Here is a 22,296-nt window from a genome sequence, read left to right as displayed (position 1 = left end):
GGTTTTCCCTTCACATATTGTTTTATCGATATGCTTCCCCTAAAGGGAACCATTTGCTCATCAATACATAAATTTTCCTCTAAGTCCAATTCGAAGCAGCGTTTTCTAACAGCATTGTATAGGGGGCGAACTTTGTATAGTTTGTCTTGACAATTTTCCGGCATTTCCAGATTATTTACGCAGTGTAAATTAGTTCGGAGTTGGAAAAACCTATCACGTGACATTGTTTCGTGAAAAAGATTTATTCGTAACGCTGTGTTCCAAAAAAGTCGAATTCTTGGAAATTTCAGGGTTCCGGCTGCAATATGTAATCCAAACAAACTTTTCATTTCATCAGCATTTGTTGGTTTGAAATTAGCATTATTCTGAAGAGCATATATATTTGTGAACTTGGCGATATCTTGAAATTCAGTTTCACCAATGTATCTCTCGAAATATTTCAAAGGGCTAAGTACTTCTGGATGGACGTCTTCATTCTCCTTTTCCTTCCAAATAATTTCAGGAGTTGTGAAAACTTGCCTACACCACTTCACCGAAGCTTTTGCAGTCACTTCATCCTTCTTACAACCAGCAAGAATTGACAGTGGTATGTCATCCTCTTCATCTGACTCTGATTCTACTATCTCTCTTGTCTGTGGTCCGATTTTATCAGCACCAACTCGAACTTCTACTCCTGAAATCGCATATTCGCTTTCTATATCTCCTCGTTCATCATCGCTCAAATCAATATCCGAGTCAGATAAATTTTCGAATATTTTCAACAATTCTTCAGCATCTTTTTCATTCTGGGGGTTGTATCGTTTTTCTAAAATACAGAAGAAATAACAATGTTGCAGTTTTAGAGAATAAAAAATAACTAAAATGAATTCGAAACAATGGAAAGAAAAGTTGAATGATACCAATTGTGCATAATTATGAACATTGAAGAATCGGCTGGTATGTGATCGAAACAATGCCGAAAAATATTCATTCATATATACTAAATGACTTTCCATTTACTTATATTGTAACTATAATATATATTTTTCGTAATGATATAGAGTAAAGTATTCAATATTTGATAAATATGTGGTACTCACGGTGACTGTGTTTACTGGTGGACGCCATCTTTACTCAAAATACCATCCTGCATGAATTCAGTCTGACCCGCACCTGCTACATATGCAACCAACCCAACGTTTAGTGCATTATTCTGCTCAGGCGGTCGCTGGCGCCGAATTTATATTTGAAACGCATTTATAACTGTGTAAAATAAGTGTGCATAATTATGACCAGAGGGTCTGAAGGGGTTATTAAGTTACACTAAATTTATTACATTATGACAATTAGGAGTAAATATCGTACACGAATATGACATATTCTTGATTACTAAAATGTTTATAGGTAAGAAACACCATATTTTTGCAGAAATAAACATTTTTAGGTGTTATTTTTATAAGGACTTTATATATTTGTTACATTTAATTTGAAAAAAAAAAATTGATCAAATTAATAAGTGGACAGTTAACAAGAATGCTTGAGAAGTAATTAATATATTTTTAAATATGGTGCAAAGATTTTAAAAATTATAACCTCTATCTAGCATACTCTTTGTATGCCATAATTGTCCTTATTTTCTCTGCACATTATTATTTATAATGTTGAAATTCTTTCATGGTTGAAACATTTTATCCATCAGGTACCTACAAGTGGCACAGGGTAGTACTTCAATTCACTCATTTGGTTTACCTATTATTCATTGACTGACAGTGCTGCCATACCTTATTTGGCCAATATTATTCAAATAGCTCTACAGAGTTGAGGCCACAGACCAATACATGGTGTCTTCTTTAACAACATTGAAGACCTTGGCTAATTAAAGCACCTGACCTTTGCTTTTCTCAGGTCGAGTGCTCCAGGGGATATTGAATTCGTTTTGGAAAATGAGAAGTGCCGAATTTACTGAAAATATTCATTTTTCCCCTCCTCAGGCTGATACAAGCAAACAAGCCTGGTGTAATTCTCCTCGACCATCAAAGTGAGAAAATATTTGTCATGGAGTTTTCAGATGCGGGTGAGGCAAATATCGTCCGAAAAGAGAAGGAAAAACGGATGAAATATCAAGATATACTCTTCGAACTTCACAGACTCTACCCAGACCACTCTGTTAAAATTGTTGTTCTGATTATTGGAGTCCTTGGTGGAATGATGCCCTCCCTACTCTAAAATCTTAAGATCATACCGGCTTGCCGCAATGCGGCAGAAATCTTGGCTGGACAAATGCAGAAGGCTGTCATTCATGACTCATTACGTCTACTCAGGGCACATGATTTTCGGACCCGGTGATCACCTACACCAAGCTGTGGGGAGTGGTCTTTAGCCAGCGTCAGCGAGCCCTCCGAATGGGTCGGAGCTTCGTGGAAAGGATCCCACCGGCACAACCTTAATATATATACCATTCAAAATACAATGGTATATTTCAAAAATCTTGTTCATAGAACAAGGTTTTGCTCTTCCAGTCAACCATAAGGTTATGAAATTAATAAGCAACGAAACATTCCATCCAAGATCCAATATCAGACAGAGCTGTTTCGACACATCACAGGTTTCATCATGGACATCATCATCATCATGGACACTAGGAAAAATATTTGGTTCAGGTTATAAAATTACAAAGTGGTATCTAGTGAACAGTTTACATGTTTCCTTTGAGAAAAAAATGTTTCCTAGATTCGAAACCTCCAGGATTTCTGTGGAATTACTATTTGACAGAAGAAATAATCATTCAATTAATTTTTCTGAGGCTGGAATACAAAGTAAACACTTACTTTATAAACCAAAAAATTTATTTGAACTTTCATTTGACTGAAGTCTTATTATTTTCCTATTTTACTGGCAACCCTGTAATAGTGCCACTGTTAGGATCGTATCAAATCAGACAGCCGTGGATTTGGAAGAGTTACTCCAAATTCTACACTCAGTAAGTAGGACGTCTGTTTGTAAAAATTTCGCTATTGGGAACCAATTATTGTCTGTGCTTGGTTGGCGTTATTGTGTATAGTGAAGTTGGATATCAGACATCTTGAAACTTAAAAGTTCTGGAAGGAATTTCACTGGTGTATATAGAAAACGCTAGCAATTCCTATAAAAGTTATCCTACATCACATTCAGTAGTAATCCAGAAGTAATCAAATCTGCAAGTAAGTGTTTCTTAAATTTTATTTTACATGATTAAGTCTACTCTCCTAGCGAATTATGGTTGGTTAAACTTCCATAGGTATAATATTTGATTTCAAAGCTATACTCAGTCAACTTCTAGATTTTATAGGTGATTTCAAAGAACATGTGTCTAATTTCACGTTTTTCCGTTAATATTTTACCTGAAATAAAAAATGTTTGGATTTGATGATTAACAACCAGTTTTTACCTGCATAAAATCCGATTCAGTGTCAACCAACACTCCTAGGCGTGGTTTAACACCTCCTGGTGTAGGACAGCAAAATTCCGATTCACAAAATACACCTCTTACTGGAGTACACCAGTACTCCAGTAAGAGGTGTATATTATGAAAGTTTTCAGCAAGTTTTTGTCTTTGTTTCAGTAAAAAAAAGATGGGTATTCAAAGTGAAATAAAAACTTTTGAAAAAGATAAAGACTTCACTGAAATTGAAGAATATTTTTTGGAATTTTTCTGCAAATCTGAAGAAGAACCTTATTTGAGAATATTTTTAGATTCTGATCCGATTTCCGAGACCTTAGCTCCTTTGGACATATTGTCAGGTGAATAATACCTTTTTTTCCAAAATATTTTCTCACAAAATATAATTTATTTCATTTGAATTCAAGGTTTCCAAAAATTTACTGTGACTTTTTAAATAAAAAAAATAATTACAAATACGGATTCGGTTTTGTAGATTCCACTATTAAGGCAATATGTGATACTGATATATTTGATAGAACTAATAGCTCTACATCTACGTTATTAATTAGCTCCAGAATGGAAAAAAATATTTCAGATGTAGATGTAAGTACTTACTATGTAGAATTAGGCTTTCCTTACCATAATTCAGTGTTCACATCATTGTTATAATTATTATTTTGTAGGATCTACAAACACAAATTATTCGTGGCGGCGGGCAGTACATAATAGACCAGTACCAGAAGAATGAAATGTTAACTGACAGAAGCAGAATATAGTTAGTAAACATAGTTGCAAATGTGCTTTATGAAAAATATGGAAGTGCAGTACCCAAGAGCGCAAAAATGGAGTGCGCAAAAATTTTCCCAATGTACACAAATTTTGAAAGTTCTACAAGGGATTACGTGAGTTCATAATTGATGACTTTTTTGTAATATTTTAGGAAAATTTTTTCAACCCTAGCACAAATGGAGGGTATCCTGCAAATCGGCTGAGAACTCAAAATAGAATAACTAAAATAGAGAAAAACAATCCTCCTGTCAAACACCTTCATGACCAGAATGTTTCGATAACATCAGAGGAAATGAATCCTACTAATGAACTTCAAAATCTGTTTTTATTTAATAATATTCTGTTTGAATTATTGATGTTTTGGTATCAGACCAATTGTCAACAAAAATCATGTTCAGTTAGGTTTTCTCAAGAGCTATTATTTCTAAAGTAACTATGTAAACGTTATTTTTATTTGTTTTCCACAGATACACGTTTTGATATTAAATGGAATTTAATCATGATTTATGTTTGTTTTTCTTTCTTGTTATTAGGCGAATTTAATTTCTTGAGTATCTTTCGAATTCATACCCAAAACCAGTGTTTTTTAATATTTATCATTTTATTGTACTTTACAAATACATCAAATCAAGTTGAGAATTACACGAAATGTTTTTACAGAAACACTGGTGCTGGTATGAATTCGAAATAAAAAAGATAAATTTCGCACCAGAAGAGTATGATATAATACAACCTAGTGTAAATTTACACCTAAAAATATTTAAAGAGAGAAACCTGATTCATTCCAAAATAGTGCTTCTTTACACCGAGAAAGTGCTATAAACAACTGCCAGGAATAACATTTGTGAAGCTCAATTAAAAAAAAACACTTGAAAATTAAAAATATTACCATGAAATGAAAAAAACATCACCAGTTGATGTAAATTCACACCAGATGTAGTGTAGATTCACACCATTATTTTGTAACATTTCACCAGAATTGTGTTTTATCGCACTACAAAAATGTTGAAGGAAACCTTTTTGTAGTTTATACACACCAAAAATTATTGAATTTTACACCGAAAATTTTTTATAATATTCACCATAAAAATTTGAAAACACACTGAGTGAACTCAAAATCAATAGAGGGAATATTAATTTAAAATAAAATATGTGTTGTGAATAACACCATATTTGGTGTGCCCTGTAATCCTTTCAGTAGTGTAAAATATGTCGGTGTTATTTGTCACTAAAAAAATGAGGACCTATATGGACACCAGTCGGTGTCAGCGGGTGTTAGATGGTGTAAAATATTTTTTACAGTGTGAGGAGAATATAAATTTTTTCTAAAACAAAATAGTTTTTCAGCAGAATGGTGCACCTCCTCATCATGCAGCTCCAGTGAGACAATTTTTGTTTTGGCTTCATATTGCATACGCATTTGACTATGAGGAAGTTCTGTTCAAAGTGGGACCGCCTGAGCTCACTGTTGACCAAAAACAAGAATGTCTTGATATCTCTGAGCAGTGTTTGGCTATGTTTAAACATAACAAACCAGAATTTTTTGTCGATATGTGACAATAGATGAAACATGGATCCATCACTTTACTCCGGAATCGAAACGATAGTCACCTGAGTGGAGAGCAACTGGTGAACCTCGTCCAAAGCGACCGAAAGCACAAACATCGGCTGGAAAGGTTATGGCTTCGGTATTTTGGGATGTGCGTGGTAATATATACATCGTCAATCTTGAGAGGGAAAATACCATCAACAGTGAATATTATATAGCGTTATTGGAGCGTTTGAAGGCCAAAATTGCAGAAAAACCGCATATGGAAAAGAGAAAAATGTGTTTTATCAAGACAACGCACCGTGTCACAAGTCAATCAAAACAATGGCAAAACTACATGAATTGAACTTCAAACTGCTCCCTCATCCACCGTATTCGCCAAATTTGGCTCACACAGACCACTAGCGGTTCACAAACCGCAAAAGAAATGCTCACCGGTTAAAAATTGTTTTCGAATGAAGAGGTTGTTGCTGAAACTGAGGCCTATTTTGAGGCAAATGATAAGTTGTTCTATGAAAGTAGTATTGATATATTAGAGCGGCGCTGAATGGAGTCAATTTTGAACGAACAAACGCGTTTTTTTCTTAGGCCTGGGACTTTCTAGCTCATTGTTGTACGATTGAACCTTTACTAGATTTGTAGTCAGAATGAATAGCTTCTACTTGAATAGCTTCTTCTCAATGTAAATTTGTATGTAAGCTGGCTGCACTCGTTTCACAGCCTTTCTCCTTGAGGGGCTCATTTTATACCAGCTTTTCATACGTGGTTCAGTCCACTGGACTAGAATTAGTATTTCAGAAAATCATTGATACACGAGTACAAAAAACTTTTTCTTGAATCTATATAGTGATTTGGACATTGTTTGTGTCTATCTGACTCACCTGGATTGTCTTTTTGTAACCACCGCTACCATCCTCCTTTTCTTCCGAAAATGCGAAATCATTTTGAAAGGTCGGTTTCTTGTCCACAGTGTCATCTAGTGCTTCCACTCTAATGGTTACATAGTTGTTGATTCCAATAAAGTCGAAAGAACCTTTCAGCTGTCTTTTCTCTTCTTCTGTGAATTTCGGTAAACGAGATTCTGGAAATCCTTGCTCTCTACTATAACGATCAATTCTTTCGATCATCATTTCTGGATAATCTCCAAATACGATTGGATCGCAAAACCACCGAAACTAAAAGAAATTGAAGTTTAAAAATTTCAAAAAAATTTATCAGAAATTCGTGTCACAAGTACTAAGACAATTTATTCTTTTCATTTATGGGCATTGTCTCTAAAATAAAAAATATTTTCAAAGTGAATCCAAAATGCAGAGCAAAGCAACCAGAATTTGCGTTTATTGAATTCAATTCAGATATGGAGTTTGACAACTCATCAGTAGTTTGAGTAAGGTTAAGTCCAAAGTGAGTGGATCTATTCGACCCCCACCGCAACCCGCAAGGGTTCATTGTAGCTCACACTTATTCACACTCGATCAATTAAACCCAGCTTCTTGTCGAAGCCAATAAGTTTGTATGGTGTGTGGTCTTTCAGGTCAAACGGTAAGAGTACGGCTCTGCCGAACTCTAAAAACCTGATTTGGTCCCCAGTGCGGCAGGCAAAAAGTATGTGCTTTGCTGTTTCTTCGTTACCCAAACAGCGGCGACACACACTGTCTTCCAACATTCCGATGTCTGTATATGATAACTCAAATGACAGTGACCTGTAACAAGGCTTGTTAGACATCGTAGTTCATCCCTACTGTAGTTCAACAACTCTTTGGTATCAAGCTTTGAAGGGTGAATAAACGCCTTGCAGTGAGCCAATCCTGGAAGATTCTGTCATAAGTCCATAAATCTTCTTGCAATACAGGTGTTCAATCTTTGTTTGGCAAAGCCTTAAGCGATACCAATGACAGGTTCTGGTCCAATGAAGCTGCTTGGAGCACCCTCCTTTGCAGGGAAGTCAGACGCTTCATTGCCTGGCAGTATGGCCAGGAATCCAGACCAGAGGCAATCTGTTAAGTCTTCCTATCGAGGAGAATTACTTTTGGCAATTTGTTACCAATTTAGACGTTGCTCGGTAGGAGCAAAGAGCTTCCAACGCCTCTAGACTGTCCGAGAATATTTTTATTGACTTCTGTATGAGGTTGGACTCTTCCAATCTCTCCGCACACAATTCAATAGCGTAAATTTCCGCTTGAAATACTCATCAGTAACACTTAATATTATAAATGTCGCCAATATATTTCATAAAACAAAAATATATATGGATTCTGAATGTGAAAATGTTTCTTTTGTATTTTGTTCCGGGCAATACCTCTAATCCATTCATGAATCACTGTGTAGAGCATCGATTCAATATCTTCCTCAATATTTTGTATGCAATTTTACCAGTTCAGCATTTTTCTGAAGAAAAGTAGCCTTGTTTGATCAAAGCTGATTGAACATGATTCCATATTCTCCCTTTCATTCCATTATATCAGCCGTATATTTCAGTTTTCTGTTCATTTCCTTGGTTTCTGTTATCATAATTTTGACGTGGTTTCAATTCTTCTTATGTGCATCATCTTTTGTCAAAATTTATTTCGCCAATTATAATTTTCCTGTATCTCGGCTTCTGTATTTATTCGGTTGATTCAGAAGTGTCCGTTTCAATGTCGTAAGTTTTTGTAGCTCCGTATCTCAATGAATATTCAATCTACTATTCACACTGATCGATTGAGAATTTTGTACATTACACATTGACGCTGGTAATTTTCTTCCTCTTTTGGGCCTCGTTTCAGTTTATTACTATATGATGTCATTAGGTAATTTTTGGCCAGTTTTTCTTTACGAATCCAAATTGAACCACAGTTCTACCGAAAAATCAACCAAGCATTTGGCAATGATAGTGTTAATTAACGCACTCTTCGAAGTTGGTTTTTGAAATTTTGTTCCGGAGATTTAAGCTTCGAATATGAGCCCCAAAGTGGTCGACCTATAGTAATCCAGGACGAGAACTTGCTAGAGTAAGATCCCAGGGCCCCCAGACGTTACTTATTTTTGAAGTAACGAATTTTACGGTATAGACACTCTTCTATGTGTTTAAGAGTGTGTGTGTACTAACTCGATTGACTAGACGGCCCGTTCACAGGTAGCTGGTAGAAAAGGTAGACAAAAACATAACTTACTTTTGTTAAATTCGAAGTGCTGATTTTTATATATGTCACATAGAATATCATTAAAAATAAATATTTCATATTGAGTGACCGTTTCTGTTGGCGGTAATTCCTCCCAGACGCTTGAAACCTCATAAAAAAATTACCGAACTTTTGTTATATTCGAAGTCTTCTGCTTTATATATGATGTTTGGGGGGCTATTTTAATACCTTTTGTGTACAGCCACACCAATCCGAAGGGCCAAACATTCTCCCAGACACAATCAAAGTTCCACTGTAAGTGCGAGAGTAGGGGCATTATGCAAGCGCTTGAGCGTGAGCGAAAGCAATATATTGTTTTCAGAACTACTCTAGTAGTTATGAGGTGTTTAGTTGTTCAGTGTGTGTTGTGCTTCTGTCGCTATTGCGTTTTTCAACTAAAGTGAGTGGAATAAAAGTATTTGCAGTGCTTTATTTTTAATAAATACAACGGCAGAATTATTGAACTGTGTTTTTAGTAATAATTCTGGGGATAAATTGATATTGTTCACTGAAGAAACATTAAAAAAGTGTCAAACTATCTTAAAACTTAGAAAAGAACATAACCTGAAATTTAAAGACGTTGTTTTACCAGTGGAATTGTATGAAAGTGGTTATCATAGACAATGTTATAAAACCATTTACTGGGTTAATGCAAAAAAATCGTCCAATGTTACAGAAGATTCAAGGTCAGCGTCTTCTTCAAGATCTCCTTCTACACAAGGTATAGACCCCCAACCATTGATTTCACAGCCTTCAAGTCCAGCAGCTGCTCTTTTACCTGACCCCTCTACAATATCTCAGTCAACAGTTTTATATGACTTAACTGAACCAGCTCCATGTATTTCCCAAGATAATAATGAACAGTTAGAAAATGTTGATTCAACTTCTGAAATTAATATTCCAGTTGAAGATGAAGCATCTATTGAATCGAAAGATGTATGTTGTATTTTTTGTGACCAAAAAACAAAAAAACATAAATCGAAAAGACTGCCTTTGTTTTCATCCGAAAGGAAAAATTTTCTATCAAAATTTAAGCTTAAAGATGAAAATACTACCGAGTTGATTAATAAAATCACAAATTATGCTTATCCGAAAATCTATAATCATCATATCTGTGAAGTAAACTTTTCTTATAAAATTACACAAAATAAAAATACATTAAAAAGTCATTGGCATGATCTTCGTGAGCATCATCAAGGCGTATTTGATGAAATGTGAACGTTTATTAAAGAAAATATAATTGAAAAAGGAAAGATTTATTTTTTGACTTATCTTCACAGATATTACATGGATTTGTTTGAGGAAAGTGCAGCAGAAAATTGTGAATAAATTTCAGGAAATTTCACACCGCATAATTTAGAGGTTAAAATAATGAAGATATTTAGTAAAGATATTAATTTTTTTCCATTGGTAATAAAAAAATATTAGCTTCAAAGCACATAAGTAGTATCGACGACCAATCATTTCAAAATTTAAAAGACGAAGATATTTTAAACTCAGCTGCTTCGCTTTTAGGAAAATCTGTTTTGAATATCAAAACTGATAAACTGCCGCAAAATATTTCTGTCGAACATCTAAAAAAAGGAGAAGCATCAGCGCCTCAAGATTTATTAGATTTTTTTTACTATGATTGCTGGTGGTAGTCGAAAGCGAAAACAAAATCGAAAATGTATTCGCCAAGTAAACTCTATTTGTGAAGATGTTGTGTACAGTATTCACAATTGAAAAATCAAAACATCAAAGCACATTATGCTAGGAATGTCATTAAAGAGCTTAACCAGTAGTCGAAAAATTATCGACATTATTCACAGATATGGACATTGCATCAGTTATCAAGGAATCGAAGAATTAGAAACAGAAGCAACTCATACATCCATTGAAAAATCTTCGTTATGTCCTGAAACAATAAAAAAATCTCAACATTTGTCTACTGGTGTCGCGTACGATAATTTTGACCGGTTCGTAGAAACAAAAAGTGGAAAAGATACGCTGCACGATACCGTTGGTATAATATACCAAAATTTAGATTCTAGTACTACAGATGACTCAGTAACAATGGATCCATCGTCTTCCATTGACATTATCTCGAACTCGAAAAAAAGAAGACGGAGAACATTTGAGGCTATTTCCTTAGATGAAGTTCCATGCCCTAAAAAACCACGTATGATGGATAATCTGCGACTATCAGTCCATGAAACTGAAAATTTGAACCCAGCGAATTTACCATTATATGATGAAATCGATACAATCTGGATGCTGAGCCATGCTTTACGATTACCAAATGTGCCAATGTGGGTTGGTTTCAACTGCTCAATGAGTGACAATAATAGCTCAAAACAAATAGTGTCTTACCTGATTCCTATAAATGCATCACCTACCGATAGATCAGTAGTTTTAGAAACTATGAGATAAAGTCAGAGAATTTGTCAGGATGTACAGCAAACTTCTATTCAAGTGACTTACGACCTTGCAATAGCAAAAGTTGCCTTACAAATTCAATCCACCGAAAAACCAGCATTTGATAATTTATTCATACACTTGGGGCCTTTCCATATCATGATGGCTTATTTTAAAGCAGTAGGAAAAATTATAATTGATTGTGGCTTATCCAATATTGTTCAGAGTAATTTGCTAGCAATTTGTTGTTGAAAACAAACCCTTTGTAGGCAAAAAAATTAATTGTTTCGGGGAGCTTAATAAAAATTTCAATTGTGTCTGGGAGAATGTTTGGCCCTTCGGATTGGTCTGGCTGCACACAAAAGGTATCAAAATAGCCCCCCAAACATCATATATAAAGCAGAAGACTTCGAATATAACAAAAGTGCGGTAATTTTTTATGAGGTTTCAAGCGTCTGGGAGGAATTACCGCCCACAGAAATGGTCTGTCAATATGAAATATTTATTTTTAATGATATTCTATGTGACATATATAAAAATCAGCACTTCGAATTTAACAAAAGTAAGTTATGTTTTTGTCTACCTTTTCTACCTGCTACCTGTGAACGGGCCGCCTAGTCAAACTAGTTAGTACACACACACTCTTAAACACATAGAAGAGTGTCTATACCGTAAAATTCGTTACTTCAAAAATAAGTAACGTCTGGGGGCCCTGGGATCTTAGACTATGAGGACTCTAGTGAAGACTTCCTCATCACAAACGGTGAGTGGGATGACGGAAAAATTGGATGTCAGCTCCCATGTGGCTTTGATGGTTTATAACGTATTGGAGAGGTCAAATAGCTTGAGCTTGAAAGTGGGTGTCTCGTTTCAAAGTCTGTTCTTCTTTGCTTTTGCACAACCAGAACGATTTTTTTTTGGATCGGATCATCACTTCTGATGAAGATTGGAACTTCTGCGATAATAGAAAACGTTTAGGACAGTGATTGGACAACGATGAATCACCCAGGCACTTTCCGGAGGCGAAAGCCCACGAAAAACCGTCGGTTGGGCTACCTATCGGGCGCGTCCCCAGATGACGGGTATGGGAACTGCCAGGGGATTGGAGACCCTGTCTGGGAAGCCAATGTGACCTTACGGGCGGGATCGCCAGACTCCTAGTCGGTGACAGAGAAAGGTAGGGTGAGGAGAACTCAAACCCTTCAAAAGCCATTGCAAAACATGCCACTCAAGCTAAGCCTACCCAAGCTAAGGTATAAGGAATTGTGCCGACAGCTGAATGATCGCAGGGTGGCATGGGGTCACGATGGATCCTCTTGGGGAACTGGGCGAAACCTCATTGGAATCAGCTTACCTCTGGTAATGCGGGGCTCTGCCAGAAGTGACCAACTCTTCCCTTGCTAATCGTGGGAACACACATGAATGAAACAAACACAAAAACAGAAATAACAAAAACAAAAACCAATCCCGAGGCTGGACAGAAGTGCTCACCTCAATCTAAAGCGGTGGCTGGGAATGAACAGAAATGTCCTCCCTAATCTACCGCTTGGGATGAGGCTGGGCATGGCAGATCACCTCCTGATGTAATACAAAGACCAAGGCATTAGCGCATTTGCGGCGCCGAGGCCAAAAGGAGAAAGCGAGCTAAAGAGGCAGGAGTGACAGCAACTATAAGTGCACCCTCCCCCACTTCACCTTCAACAGCAAGGGCACTTCCTGCGGCGGGCGCCAAGAGCTCCGCCGCAAAATGAAGGCAAGGAACCGGCTGCACCTGCAGGAAAGCTCTCTCACTTATGCACCTCTACGGAAGGAACTCCAAGAAGGTTGAAGAAGCCGCGCAACGACAGTAATGTCACTGCACCTTCCAAAACCTTCTTGAAGGCCACCGTGAGACATCTTAAGGTTGCCTAAGAGAGTGTGCGTGTTCGGCGAGATTTGGCCTAAACGTGCCAATATAAAGGAGATGTCTCCTAGTGACCTGTCCACCTTCCTGGAAAGGACTAGATGGACGATGACAACTCCTTGGGAGGATGTACAATGGGTCTACAGATACAGAACCCACCAAAAAAGAACAGCAGTGACGGGCACTGGTCAGCAAAAGAGGTTCGATCCACCTTTTCACACGTTTTTCCAATCACCGTCTGAAAATTGAACGAATTGAACGTTGAAGTTCTGTCTCACCCATCATACATCCCAGACCTTTCGCCAAGCGACTACCATCTTTTCAAGTTACTTTGTAGAATCTTCAACAATCAGGACCAGGCAAAAACGGCCTTTGTTGACTGCATCGAATCCCGAGCACACAATTTTCATGCTTTCGGAATTCATGGACTTATGTGATATTGGCAGATATATTACATTTTTTTCACAAACTACACTTAAACGATTTGATCTCCACTAACTTTATTGAAAATAATCATAACATGTTTCGCTAAAACATTAGCTTTTTCAAATGATTAATACATCCAAGCATCCTTACATTCATATTTATATACTACAGGTAACCACAATCGAGACTACCTGTAAGAAATTACCTGAATCTCTACGTCACATACCTGCTCGATTATGCTTACCTAAAGCAAATTGCCTACCATCTACATCAATAATAATTCTTTATGGGTTTTTTAAGAAAACAAGTTCAATAATGGTGATCTATTCAAATCTAATTGGTCATTCATTAGAATATTTGAATTTTTAAGTTTATTAATTTCCATTGCTTCTAAATGATTCAGTTTGAAACCTTTATTTTCAATGTGCAAAATTTCGAATTCTTCATTAAAGATGTGATTTTCTTCTAGAAGATGATTTGAATACGTTGAATTTGTTTTCTTGTTTACATAGCTCTTATGATGTTCCTGGATTCGATTCCTAAATGTCCTGCCAGTTTGACCAATATATACCTTAGGGCACGTTCCACACTTTAATTTATATACCCCTGATTTCTCGAATTTAGATGTCTTATCTTTATTATTTTTAACTAGCTTTCCCAACGTATTACTTGTTCTATATGCAATTTTAATATCTCTATTTCTCAAAAATGAAGCCACTTTTTCCGTTGGTTGTCCAAAATAGGTTAAAGCTCTATAATTTTGATTATCTACCTTATCAATGGGAAAAACGTCTCGCATCGCTTTTGTGTAGACTTTCTTGGCAAGTATTTTGTTTATTAATTCGGCTTTAAACCCATTGTTTACCGCAATTTGCTTGATGATATTGAGTTCTTTATCAAAATTATCTATTGAAAGAGGAAACATTGACTAATCTATGAATCATGCTATTATAAGCTGATACTTTGTGTTGATACGGATGGGTAGAATCGTAATGTATCGTAATATCCGTATAGGACGGTTTGTGATAAATTGAAAAATCATGTTTGTTGTTCCTCCTACTAATTGTTAGGTCCAAAAAATTGATTGAGTTGTCTGTTTCTATTTCAATAGTGAATTTAATGTTCTCATGAATTTTGTTAATATCCCGATGAAAAGTATCTAATTGCCTCTTAGTACCTGTAAAACATACCAAAACGTCATCCACATATCTATGCCAATACAAGAAATTCTTAATCAAAGGATGTTTAAAGATTGACTTCTCTAGATTATCCATGAAAATTTCTGCAAGTAATGGGCTTAATGGATTTCCCATAATTAAACCTTTTGAGGAGGAATAAATATTGTTGTTGAATTGAAAATAATTTTGGTTGAGACATAATGACAGAAGGTCAATTATTTCTCGTCCAAAATTATTTTCAATTCAACAACAATATTTATTCCTCCTCAAAAGGTTTAATTATGGGAAATCCATTAAGCCCATTACTTGCAGAAATTTTCATGGATAATCTAGAGAAGTCAATCTTTAAACATCCTTTGATTAAGAATTTCTTGTATTGGCATAGATATGTGGATGACGTTTTGGTATGTTTTACAGGTACTAAGAGGCAATTAGATACTTTTCATCGGGATATTAACAAAATTCATGAGAACATTAAATTCACTATTGAAATAGAAACAGACAACTCAATCAATTTTCTGGACCTAACAATTAGTAGGAGGAACAACAAACATGATTTTTCAATTTATCACAAACCGTCCTATACGGATATTACGATACATTACGATTCTACCCATCCGTATCAACACAAAGTATCAGCTTATAATAGCATGATTCATAGATTAGTCAATGTTTCCTCTTTCAATAGATAATTTTGATAAAGAACTCAATATCATCAAGCAAATTGCGGTAAACAATGGGTTTAAAGCCGAATTAATAAACAAAATACTTGCCAAGAAAGTCTACACAAAAGCGATGCGAGACGTTTTTCCCATTGATAAGGTAGATAATCAAAATTATAGAGCTTTAACCTATTTTGGACAACCAACGGAAAAAGTGGCTTCATTTTTGAGAAATAGAGATATTAAAATTGCATATAGAACAAGTAATACGTTGGGAAAGCTAGTTAAAAATAATAAAGATAAGACATCTAAATTCGAGAAATCAGGGGTATATAAATTAAAGTGTGGAACGTGCCCTAAGGTATATATTGGTCAAACTGGCAGGACATTTAGGAATCGAATCCAGGAACATCATAAGAGCTATGTAAACAAGAAAACAAATTCAACGTATTCAAATCATCTTCTAGAAGAAAATCACATCTTTAATGAAGAATTCGAAATTTTGCACATTGAAAATAAAGGTTTCAAACTGAATCATTTAGAAGCAATGGAAATTAATAAACTTAAAAATTCAAATATTCTAATGAATGACCAATTAGATTTGAATAGATCACCATTATTGAACTTGTTTTCTTAAAAAACCCATAAAGAATTATTATTGATGTAGATGGTAGGCAATTTGCTTTAGGTAAGCATAATCGAGCAGGTATGTGATGTAGAGATTCAGGTAATTTCTTACAGGTAGTCTCGATTGTGGTTACCTGTAGTATATAAATATGAATGTAAGGATGCTTGGATGTATTAATCATTTGAAAAAGCTAATGTTTTAGCGAAACATGTTATGATTATTTTCAATAAAGTTAGTGGAGATCAAATCGTTTAAGTGTAGTTTGTGAAATTACTATGGATCTTCATCAAGTAACGGCCGAATCAATCAGAAAAAAAAAAAAAAAAAAAAAAAAAAGATATATTACAGTCTGAAGTATACTCATAAAAACAAATGAAACTTTTGTGAAAAAACTTTTCAAATATTATACTTGCTGGAAACTCAAATACACATATGTTCATGCCGCTGTATTCACTTGGCTATAGTGAATGGTTTGAAATCATATGCTCGTGTACCAAAACAGGTTATGAACAAATATAAACGAGTTTTTTTATGTAACATTGGTATTCGACTGACATACGAAAATAAATTCGGAAATATTCGATGATTGTGCCTAATTCATCATTTCATAATAGTTATTCAACATATTGTAGATACTATAACAATTGAAATGTCGTGAAGTACCGTGGTTTGAAATTCTTGTCTTATTTTTCTTTTTCCGGAATTTTTCCATCATTAGTCTTGATAATTTTATTGTACTATAATTTTTTAATGTCTGTATACATTTGACGATTCAGTTATTGTTCATACCATTATCAATTAATTTGCATTTCACGCCTCGAAATTGCTCTTTTTCAATTTTTGATATTCATTTTCTCTTTGACTTACTCTACAGAAAATTCCATTGCAATCACTCTCAGTGTTTCCAATAACTCCAACAATCAATTCATTTTTTCTCATTTGGAAAACTATTAACACCATTGTTGATATAATAAAACCATACTTGTAATATTCGCCAGGAGACGTTAATAATTACTTTCAAAAAAAAAGGAAAACTGATGTTTGCCCGTAAAATACATATGCCGTGAAATACATATTACCACTTGTACTCACCGCAGAAACAAGAGCTCTTTCCACAGCTTTTTTATCATCTTCTGCATCAGTCTTCGGCAAGTAGCTCTGCAAACTCAGCGCTAAACCCACTCTTCCTGAAAAACAAGCATTAGGGTATCTCAACTATCGTAAACAAGTATATTTTTGAAAGGATCTATTGTGTTTTCAATAAGAGTAGGTATTTTGACTGAAATTGTGGTTGAGATAAGTTAACTTTTTCAATGATTCAGGCTCAGTACATTCCTGATGAGAATTATCAGCATAGCAGTTATGATCTTGAAGTGTTCGATAGGATCTGATGATATATTCAGTAAACTTGGGCGTTGGACTCTTTTACAAGGGGTGGTAGAACAGTCCTTGTCATAAGTACGAAATTCATTTCACTTCATCGAAATTCTCAAAAACCTCAATATCCAACATACTGACATCCTTGTGAGTTTCGACATAGTGTCTTTATTCACAAATATGAAATACAGAATATTCTAGAAACAAAACACCAAATTTCCAAAGGCATCCTCAACCTCATTAGTCACTGTATGTCCAGCACATACTTCCTCTTCCAAAGAATCTCTCACAAACTAAAGGGTGCCCCCATGGGTTCTTCTCTTTCACCAGTCCTTACAAACCTTTTCATGGCAAGAGCACATCTTTTGATTCCATCCCATCTCTTTAGGGATTGAGCATGGGTGTAACGTTTGGCTAGTTCCGCAATTGCCAAGTCATCAGGCCGTAGGTGCCACTGGGTCCTTAAATTCTTAATCCAATTGCTTCCTTGGCTAAAGACTCGGCTCTGCGTCTGCCTTTACTCCTGTCGTGCCCTTTAACCCACCTCAGGATAATGTTATTATCTACCGAGGCTTTGACTAAGTCTTGGTGGCACTCTAGTACTAGCCCTGAGGTAACACGTCGTCAGTTCTGATAGGTCTTGTCTGCTAGTAGTACAGATTGTTATGTTTTTGCCAGAAATTCCTTTCCTGCTAGTTCGGTTTGAACCATGATGGTATTTTTCCCATTCCCCACTTAGTCCTCAAGCTTAGTGATCTGGAGACACTTCACATCCTGATCCTTCTTTGGTTTTTGAGCCGTCTGTATATATGCGTATTGCATTTGCAGTATATGACTCTGTGTTTTGTTTTATTTGTATTTTGTACGGTTCATTAAACACAAACCTGGGTTCAATTGTATCACTGGTTGCCTGCAGCAAAAGTTGCGCAGTAAGCGCTCCTCGCCATAGGCTTAGCCTCAATTGACCCATTCCTACTTAGAGGTTTACACCAGCCGTGCGCAATCGTAACATGGCATTTATGCAACCTCCTCAACGTACAGGTCCAGAGGGATTAGACCATCAAATCAAAATAACTAGAAGATTCTGACGGAGAAAGTATGATGAGCTGTTTTCTAGGGTTTCGCTCAGAGTTCTGTGTTCTTTATCCTGATAAGAATTATTTTCTCAACACAGAACATGGAGAGGCACCCGAGAAAAAAGTTCATCATAATATACAGGGTCCTGCAACAGTGGCGCGGTGTTCCATATCTCTATATAGGAAGCAGATAGGAATCTAATTTTCTATAATATTACCTTATTGCTCGAGCTCGACAAAATAAAAATATTGGCGGTCACACAGGGTGTTCGATTTTTTCTGGGCGGATCCCAACTGTGTCTTTTTAAATGGCAACCTATATTTTTTATCGCTTTTTCGGTTTCTTCATAGAAAATAAAATAAACTTTATGTATATCTGCACTTCGAAAATATTGACGGTTTTCGAGATATCTAGCATGACAGGTTTTTTTTCCAATATTCATCACTCAGAATATTTGAAATTATAAAGTGGTGCCAAGTCCAGTTGAAATTTTTTTTGGTCGAATATTCTACATTGGTAACTCTCTCAAACGATATATCTGAAATCGACCTGTGATATACAGGGTATGAAAAACCGCTTGCCAAATATTGTAAATGAAAATTTGCAAAATCTTCCTTAGATTAAATGGAACACCCTGTATATTATTGATCCATAAGAAGCGCCAACGAAACCTCTACAAATTTCATTGAGTATTCCCTATGGCTAAGTTCAATAGTTTTTCTTAAATGAGCATTTCTTTCGAAAAATGGTCATTTTTTCAAAGCGAAATCCATTTGACGACTGATAAAAATATACGAAAGATATCTTGTTTCAATTTTGTACATTAGAAGGTGTCCAAACAAATATTTTTTAACGAAATAAATGTATGTACCTATCACTTTTTGCTAAATGAAAAATTATTTTTTCATTGGATGCAGAATTTCACTCATAAATCGTGCAATATCAAACCAAACAAGTTAAAAGAAAGAAACATTATAAATAACTATTTTTTTCATGTTATTATATTCATTCAGAGCTTGAGTTCTAGATATTCAAATTTGTCAACTGGCAAATTACAAAACTACAAAAGGGAGAGTTTAATTAAGGTTGATAATGAAACTTTTATAAAATATGTTCAACATGTCTTCCATTTTCTTGAATGCAGAGCTGAAGTCTATGTTTGAAAGACTGTTCTACCCTGCGCAAGACAGCTGGTGTAATGCTGCGAAAAGCATTCGTTATTCTAAGTCGCATATTTTCGGGAGAAGTTGGTGGCTCAACGTAAACCATATTTTTTATGTATCCCCATAAAAAAAAATCTAGTTTCGTCAAATCTGGTGATCTAGCGGGCCACCGTACAGGCCCATTCCGTCCTATCCATTTATTGGGAAATACTTCATTTAGATGATCTCTCACTTCTGCCGAATAGTGAGCAGGTGCACCATCATGTTGTAACCACATTCTATTGCGGAGGTCAAGAGGAATATCATCTAACAAACCTGGTAAATCATTTCGTAAGAAATTGAGATACATTGCACCATTCATATGTCCCTCAAAAAAGTATGGACCAATTACATATTCTCCAATGATGCCTCCCCAGACATTTATCGACCACCTATGTTGATAATCCACCTGTCTCAATAAGTGAGGATTTTCTGTCGCATAATAATGGTAATTATGTCGATTTACAAATCCATTTTTATGGAATGTCGATTCATCCGACCATAAAATATTATTGAAAAAATATTCGTTTCGACGAATTTTGTTCATGGCCCAATTGCAAAATCTCACTCTTTTCTCGAAATCAGCATACAGTAGTTCTTGATGTAACTGAACGTGGTATGGATGCAAGCGATGTTTCTTCAATACTCGTTGCACTGATCTCTCACTTATATCCACTATTTCCCCAATTTGTCGTTGACTCCTACTAGGATCTTCTTCAACAGCAAGAAGAACTTGCAATTCATTATCTTCATTAGTAGCTGGCTTGATGCGCTCGTGTTTGGAATAATTAATAGATCCAGTTTCAACAAATCGTCCCAAGACCTTTCGGAAAGATCTTTCATCTGGATGCCTTCTATCTGGATACCGTTGAGAATAAATTCTACTTGCCAATAAACAATTCCTGTCTGATTCACCTAATATGAAAATCATATCAATCAAATCACTTTTTGATAACAACATTCTGATGAAATTATACCGACAGTTCAACTTCACGATTGACTAAAAATTTCAATATTCATTTGCAGCCAAATATTTTGTTCTGTCATTTGCCAGACTACTTGATTTCCAATTAATATTTTATTCGCTGAAAGGTTGTTTTAGACCGAAAGAATATGGCACAAATTCCGAGATTTTTGAAATTATTTTAACTATTCAAGAACGTCCATTTTGTGGTGTAATTCGCAACTTGTTTATCTAGCAACAGGTAATTTTAGGAATGGGCGATATTTTAAGGAAAGGGTATTTTTTGTATATTCTTATCAGTCGTCAAATGGATTTCGCTTTGAAAAAATGACCATTTTTCGAAAGAAATGCTCATTTAAGAAAAACTATTGAACTTAGCCATAGGGAATACTTAATGAAATTTGTAGAGGTTTCGTTGGCGCTTCTTATGGATCAATAATATACAGGGTATTCCATTTAATATAAGGAAGATTTTGCAAATTTTCATTTACAATATTTGGCAAGCGGTTTTTCATACCCTGTATATCACAGGTCGATTTCAGATATATCGTTTGAGAGAGTTACCAATGTAGAATATTCTACCAGAAAAAAAATTTCAACTGGACTTGGCACCACTTTATAATTTCAAATATTCTGAGTGACGAATATTGGAAAAAAAAACCTGTCATGCTAGATATCTCGAAAACCATCAATATTTTCGAAGTGCAGATATACATAAAGTTTATTTTATTTTCTATGAAGAAACCGAAAAAGCGATAAAAAATATAGGTTGCCATTTAAAAAGACACAGTTGGGATCCGCCCAGAAAAAATCGAACACCCTGTGTGACCGCCAATATTTTTATTTTGTCGAGCTCGAGCAATAAGGTAATATTATAGAAAATTAGATTCCTATCTGCTTCCTATATAGAGATATGGAACACCGCGCCACTGTTGCAGGACCCTGTATATGAATGTGTTACAATTAGTACCAAGGCCAGTACAAACAAATCAGTATTAAGTGGATTCTATAATGTTCAGGTTATGAAGAAGTTACCTGGTATCAATTACCTTTTTGTGATTTTTTATACTTTGTCTGGTAGATATTCCACATTGCACTGTGCATCTTCAAGAAGTGGTGACCACAAATGTACTCAGCAACACCCCTTGGAAAGGTCTCATCTACAATTTGAAACTGACCCACTAATCGCATGCATATGGTATGGGGTTCGTTGACAGTTATCCAAGTTTTAACCCTATTTCCGTATAAGTTGAAGAGAAGATCGGCATATTGAGCAAAGTAGTCGACGATTTTAGGGTTATACCAACCTCCTAAGTGATCCAAACTTTTTGGAAAATTCCAGTGGTTGATGGTTATCTGTGAAATACGAAAGTGATAATGTTATACATGAAATAGAATACCTGAAGAGTTGAAACCAGACACTCGCCACCTTGATACTTGATAGGTGGGACTTAGTTGATTATCACTTAGACTAGCTTGAATATATCCCACGTTCCTTGAAAACCTGTTATTGTTTCAATTAGAAAATCAATGTGTTTCTCTTTATATAATATATTCCTTGAATTACGAAAATTGAGACTCAC

General features: G+C 35.4%; 1 protein-coding gene and 1 long non-coding RNA gene across 5 annotated transcripts in view; one reads left to right on the top strand and one right to left on the bottom strand.

Annotated features, from left to right (window-relative positions):
* LOC111514879 (myrosinase 1) overlaps window positions 1-22,296 on the bottom strand; it is a 53,355-nt gene that overhangs the window by 13,758 nt on the left and 17,301 nt on the right. For both annotated transcript variants that reach the window (XM_074183622.1, XM_074183621.1), the window contains exons 3-5: window positions 21,763-22,069; window positions 17,186-17,280; window positions 6,620-6,913 (exon numbers count right to left, since the gene is read on the bottom strand). In XM_074183622.1, the coding sequence (XP_074039723.1) occupies window positions 6,620-6,913; window positions 17,186-17,280; window positions 21,763-22,069 (696 nt within the window). The remainder of the gene's footprint in view (window positions 1-6,619; window positions 6,914-17,185; window positions 17,281-21,762; window positions 22,070-22,296) is intronic.
* LOC141485904 (uncharacterized) lies at window positions 2,889-4,692 on the top strand. Of its 3 annotated transcripts, XR_012467524.1 has the most exons (5): window positions 2,895-3,179; window positions 3,712-3,759; window positions 3,894-4,003; window positions 4,084-4,302; window positions 4,361-4,692. It is a non-coding gene; the product is annotated as an uncharacterized lncRNA (long non-coding RNA). The 3 variants fall into 3 exon arrangements; XR_012467523.1 differs by having other exon boundaries at window positions 2,889-3,179; window positions 4,084-4,692; XR_012467525.1 differs by lacking the exon at window positions 3,712-3,759 and having other exon boundaries at window positions 2,890-3,179; window positions 4,084-4,692.

The sequence above is a fragment of the Leptinotarsa decemlineata genome, unplaced genomic scaffold (genome assembly GCF_025532065.1).
Source record: "Leptinotarsa decemlineata unplaced genomic scaffold, Ldec_3_MD MMD2_tig00026340_RagTag_RagTag, whole genome shotgun sequence".
NCBI lineage: Eukaryota > Metazoa > Arthropoda > Insecta > Coleoptera > Chrysomelidae > Leptinotarsa > Leptinotarsa decemlineata.
The sequence above is the reverse complement of the archived record's forward strand: the minus strand, read 5'-3'. Positions and strand labels throughout refer to the sequence as shown.